Source organism: Saccostrea cucullata, unplaced genomic scaffold, assembly GCF_032062105.1.
Source record: "Saccostrea cucullata isolate Sc308-1 unplaced genomic scaffold, CSIRO_AGI_Scuc_v1 ctg3292, whole genome shotgun sequence".
Classification (NCBI taxonomy): Eukaryota; Metazoa; Mollusca; class Bivalvia; order Ostreida; family Ostreidae; genus Saccostrea; species Saccostrea cuccullata.
This window is the reverse complement of record NW_026933144.1, coordinates 1,176-7,580: the sequence shown is the minus strand read 5'-3', so window position 1 is coordinate 7,580 and position 6,405 is coordinate 1,176. Positions and strand designations below refer to the sequence as shown.

Sequence of the window (6,405 nt, the reverse complement as noted above, 5' to 3'; positions counted from 1 at the left end):
ATCTCTTTTTACCGATCAACAGCCTTCTTTTCGTGAGATTCAATCGCATGAGACATTTAAAAATCATCAAAATGGTTTTTAAAGATAAGACTATAAATAGTCTGTTGCATATAAATATCCCAATGTTAGTAGGTGTGTATAAAACTATCCCTGTTTTTTTTTAAAAAAAAAAACGAATATTGTATAAAACGTACAACATACTTGAGTATTTTAGGTAAAATTAAGGAAATAAAATATTCTCTTTATAGTCATAATGGATAAATATATTACATTGTGCAATTGCAATGTAAAAATTGTTAAAAAATCAATGGAAATGTGGATTTCAATTTCCTAAGAGGATGCTGTACGTTTTTAAAATTTTTAAAACGAGGCAAGCTTTTTGAAGAAAATGAAATAAAATAAATTAAAGGTGATGAAACAAGGATATCAAATGTCGCATTTGAAGTCAACATTTTGCAAATTCTACAGATATGGTTGTTGTAATTACTCTGTCAACAAATAAAATCTATCAGTCATTAAAGAGTCTTAATCGTGTATCTAAATTTATTATTACAGCAGATAAAAGCACTGACGTTTCCACAAACACAGAACTGTAAGTTGTTTATTATATGTACATGTAGAAATTCACCAGTAAGCGAGAGAGAAATTTTCTAGAAGTATATATAACAGTCGATCAGCCATCACGACAGATTAGTCGTTAAAGCTCTTGCTCAGACGGTTTTGTGTTAAAAGTACGGCTTGGACCGGCCTGAGTCAGTAAACAACTGTTACTTTGCCAAGCGCTAAACAGTCTGAAGAGAAAGTTGTGGGTCTTTTGGATTTTGGACCCTAGTCCCGTCCTATGGTTGGCACGATGAAGAACCATTGCTGCTCGATGGCCCTGAGTGAAGGTCTAAAATTAAAGCCATCATATGTTTCCGGACGTCACAAAATGAGTGACAAATTCTCGAATGGGACGTAAATATAAATGAGACGTAACTGTACTTCGTAAAATAAATAGAAACAAGCCAATGTCAACAAAAACAAACTGTTGTTATTTTGTTGTGCTATATCTGATACTTGCAACCGACGACTCTTCAATTACTTGAAAATTGAAAATAATGTGATGAGAATTCTGCAACAACGGCGTGTAAAAAGATTCTTTAAAAGGGTGGCGGTTAAATATTATGAATGTCGTGTGTAATTATTTTGACTTGGAATAAGATAAACAGGTATTTTTTCAGCCATAATATCCTTGATAGAAAACAACCGCTATTTACGTATCCAAATCGGCCATTCTGTCAGTCTTTAGCGATCGTCACTTCGAATATTTTTTTTTCTTAATCAGAGAGATTTTTTCTAGCAGCATGTTTTAGGCATTCTAAATGTTTTCAGCAATATAGTTAAATTCTGGTTGTAACGATGTATTTGATTGAATAAAAAATTATTTTATATCGTATCAGATGGGTTGCCTACGTCACAATGACTTACGTCAAAAACGTATCAATCCGCCTGACGTTACATTCAAATTTTGTACAAATTGAAGTCATTTTGCTAGAACAATCATCTTTTTTTTTCTGAATCAAATGAATAAAAATTAAATTATAAGCAATGAATGTGATAGCTACCCATTTTATACGGTATAAACTGGTTGGAATAGTTAACACTTTTTTATAAATCGTAAACTGCCCCAACCCAGTTTATACCGTATGAAATGGGTAGCTATTAAATTCATTCCTTAAATAATTAATTTAAAGAAATGATATCTTTCGAAAACCGCGGCAGTGTTGCTCAGTTTACTTTTTATGAATGAAAATATATTTTATTAATAGCAGACATGTGATAACTTTGTGTTGGCGCACTTCTTGACCTTAAACAGTCTATTTTCGTTTTGCGATTGTTTATAATAGATTAGATCTATTGATAACTTATCAGACTTAAATTTTAAAAAGAAGAATAAACACCCGAGAAATGATTTGAATTCTTCCTTAACATACCCTTGTGATTAATATCTTTTTCCTCAAATATTGATTTAGGTGTATTATAATTTTTGTTTGCAACCTTGCATTATTATTTATAATTATTAATATTAAATTATTTATTATTTATATTTAAAGGAAAGAAAAACTGACTATGCATATCTCCCTATTTCTGGGATTTATAACCAGTGTATACAGTGAGTATTTATGTTCTGTATATTTAGGTAATTGCTGTTAACTTAAGGATAACCGTTCTTATTTTTAAAGACGATTAACAATAGTGAAATACATATTTCTTTTCATAACATATATTTTTAAAGAAAAAAAGGGATCTGAAATAAGTTGCAATCTTATTTATTTTACACTTCAAATATATTAAAGTTTATGAAGAGTATAAGAGTTTTGCATTAATAATAAGTCACATTCTACATGTACCACTAAAGCCCGTGTCACACTGTCACGATTTATAGCTACGATTCATTACGAATTCAAAAATCGCAGCAAATCGGGATTTATCGCAGAAGTACTCGTAGGATATCTTCCTTACTCCTGTTGAATCGTAGCAAATCGCCAAACCTGGCGATTGTTTTGAGCATGTTCAAAACAATCGTGGACACAGTACGATTTTTAATTATTCGTAGACAATCGCACAGCATCCGCACAGCACTTCCCATATGAAAAAATACTATTAGAATTCAATCGGAGTAATCAGTTGACTACTAGTTGACGGTCAACTGACCGTCAATTGACCATTAGTTGAATTTTTGCCATGCAAATGATTGAGCGGTCAACTCATTTGCATAGAGTGGACCACTGTTGAATGCTCCTATATATTCTTTGCAGTTGACCGCTAGTTGATTTCTCCTCTTTTTCCTTTGCAGTTGACCACTAGTTGAATATTCCATTAGTCAGTGCACGTGGGTTGCTTTCATTAAATATTTGAAAAAAATGGAGGGAGATTTGAAATCGAAGACAAGCAGTGTTCTTGAAAATATGAAAAGTCAAACCAATAGAATTTCTAATTTGACATAAATGTACTTGTAAATCTAAATCCATTATAAGCTGGCACACTCTCATAAGTTGTTACATGCATTCTTCATTTTCTGGGCAGAAAAGGTTACATGTATACATAGAATTTATCTAAAGCAACGGTATATTTTTTACCAACACAACAAGATACACAACAAAACACTTGATGCATGACAAGTTTTCAGAATTCTTTCAATATTTAAAAAGGTACACAAAAATAGGGAGTTTAGGGAGCTATACTGGTTAGAGTTTTTTGTATTCCTATTATCTGTTTAAAAATAACAAGCTGAGTAAAACAAATCTTAAAATTTTATATACTTACAATAGTACATGAGATATTTCACACGCGGAATCATCACAAGACAATAATGTTTCAAATCAAAATTCCCATCTTCTACAGAAAACACACATGTACTGATTCAAATCTTGGTTGTTGTAATTATGGTATAATAAACCCGATCTATGATAATGTAATTTTGAACCCAACATAAATGTAGCGTGGGAGAAATTTTCTAACAAGTCGGAGTGTTCAACTAGTGGTCAACTCGGGTTCTACATGAAAAGTATTAGCATTCAACTAATGGTCAACTGGCCGTTTTATGCAAATCAGTTGATCGCTTTTCAGAAAAGCATTCAACTCCGAGTGGTCAACTGTTTTCGCATTATCAGTTGACGACTAGTTGACGGTTAGTTGACGGCTAGTTGACGGTCAACTACACTTTTTCGTATGGGTCGTACTCATATTCGTAGTAAATCTTCGAAGTTCGTGCGACATTCGCGGAACTTCGTAGTACTCACGACACTACGAGAGTCCTACGAGTTATTTGGAGTGTCCTTCGAGTTTGTGCTAGTGTGTCTCGAGTTACTGCGAGTGTCCTACGAGAAACTGCGAGCGTTCTTCGGATTGATAAGAACATAGTACGACTTTCCCGCGAATATGATACAAAAAAGGACAATTGATGGCAAGTGCTGTACGAACACTGTGCGATTGAACTACGAGTTAATACGATGTAGGCAGACGGTGTCTGATGTAAACACTGTCGAAATCAAAATACTGCCTAAAATAAAAGGAAAGAAGCTAAGAAAAGTGAAATAAATTGAATATATATGTGTAACAGAAACTATAAACACCGTGTACAATAAACACATGACGAGATTGAACATAATGAAAAGTTCCGCACTGTAGTTTTTACCATTATCGAATAACATATAACTATGATGTTTAATGATATCAGACAAATCTCCCTCTACTCTTTATATGCTTTCCATTACATGTATATTCGTAAGAAGTCGCCATTAGTCGTGGGAATATCGTGTATGTAACGTGGCATATCGTAGTCCTTCGTACGAGTATCGTATGTATCCGCGTTTAATCCTTCATAATCGTAGAAATATTGTAACTAGTTCGTAACGCTGTCGCCTCAGTTCGTACTTAAATCGTAGAAACCTCGTACTTTGTCGCACAGACATCGTAGACACACCATTCTAGCAGCAAAATATTCCACACGCTGTAGAAAAATCGCAAGACAAACCTGGCGATGAACGGCGATTTTCAACTTTTCTTAATACGTGGGTAATCGTAGCATAAATCGTGACAGTGTGACACGGCCTTTATACAATTAGAGATACGAATATGTATAGTAAAACTTGACTAATCCGGCCACCAATGATTCCAAAGAAATTTGATCGTTAAGACAACATTTCAGCTTAGACAATGCAAGTGATTTAAGTTTTCCTTGCAAATGAGCTAATTATAATGAATAGATTGTATATTTTTTGTACTGAGAAAGTGTAAATTTATTTTCTTATGCATGCTTAGTATCCACAGTATAGTAATGCAACTGCACATTATGACGTCATCTTATGACGTCGTTGTTCTTTCCGATCCAAGGTAATAAAACACATCAACAAATCAACGTCGGCGCAAGGTCATCTCCTATATAATTTTAAAAATGTAAATAATGTATAATGTTAAATATAAATGAAATTGCTGTACAAATCCAATGCACTTTCTTTATCGATAAAAAGTTTATGAAACTTATACTGGACTGCGAATTTCCCCTATTAAAACTTAAAATTGTCATTTGTGCAGCAGTATCTCAAATCCTTAGAATATCCTGCGTCTTTTTATACCTTAATTCTATAAAACAAAGTAAAGTTTGGCCTTGCACCGAAGCGATTTTGTTTCTGTTTCTTAAAAAACTTGTGTAGTAGAGGTCAATGACGTCATAATGTGCACATTAAAAACTCTATAGATAGCCTTAACTCACTTGCGAACATTTTAAATAATCGAATTCACCGGAAGGGACTTAAAGTTTACAGGTTATTACACATGATTAGAATACACAGAGTCCGTAGTAGACAGGATTCACTGTATTTCAAATAGTATACTGAATGATAATAACAATAAAAAAACAGACATATTTTCTACACAGAAGTTTTTATGGAAGTAGTACTTTTGATGTCCTGAAAATGATTATGTTTCAGCAATAAACGATGGGAACTTTTTGCTTTTTACTGATTCTCGAGAAGGCGAGATATACAAGATGAATTTATCGACGTATATCAGTGAACCTTTGTTTGGCTTCCATCCCAATCCTGTTGCTATAAGTTTCGATAAAGCAAAGAAACGCATTTACTGGTCAGATAATGGATTACGTCAGTTGAAATCTGGTGACCTTGAAGGCAAAACGAACAGAGTTGTCCGTTACCTTGGAAACGGTAAGTATTCTTGGAATCCATTATAACTAACTAGTGATTTAAATGAAGATAATGAACAATGATCGAACTCATTAAACCTTTATATAAAGATATTCATCCAAAAAATTCAGAGGTGCATAAGATGAGTGGGAATACTACATGTTGGTAGCCAATGAAGATCAAACGCACCCACTGTAAACTATATGCATTTCATTTACAGATTCCGTGGTAGATGGGATTTCCATAGACTCGGTGTCTAGGTTGCTCTTCTTCACAGACTCAGGATATAGCTCTATTTCTGTGGTTACTCTAGACGGAAATAATTATCAGAAAAAGATAATAAAGGAAGCTTGGATAAGCCAAGATCAATTGTTTCCGATTACAAAACTGGGTAAACCATATATGGTCCGCTTCTTTGACATAATATCACAAAAAAAATTGTTTTAATGTCACGATAACTGATGAGTCCTTTTTATTTATCTTTATCAAGTAATTCTTATCTATATCACTACCCTTTATTTTCTTTTTCAATTTAAGACATGTATGCATTCACACATTAACACAAATGTATTCTGATATACATTTGTTGAAGTAAAATTATTATATAAATTGAACATCAAATAGTATTTCGAATATCCGTCTTGTTCTCTGACGTCCTAAAATAGTTAGTTTTACAGGGTTATATATTGGACGGATTCGGGTGAGAGTCCAAGGATTG

The 6,405-nt window shown here is 33.3% G+C and overlaps 1 protein-coding gene across 1 annotated transcript; it reads left to right on the top strand.

The window, feature by feature from the left end:
- Window positions 1-1,135: 1,135 nt before the first annotated feature.
- Window positions 1,136-6,078, top strand: LOC134237391 (low-density lipoprotein receptor-related protein 4-like; the record flags this gene model as incomplete). The annotated part of the gene is made up of 4 exons (XM_062719498.1): window positions 1,136-1,211; window positions 2,097-2,155; window positions 5,475-5,708; window positions 5,908-6,078. Coding segments are annotated over exons 1-4 (505 nt in total), but the record flags the coding sequence as incomplete, so codon positions are not given.
- Between the last annotated feature and the right edge of the window lie 327 nt (window positions 6,079-6,405).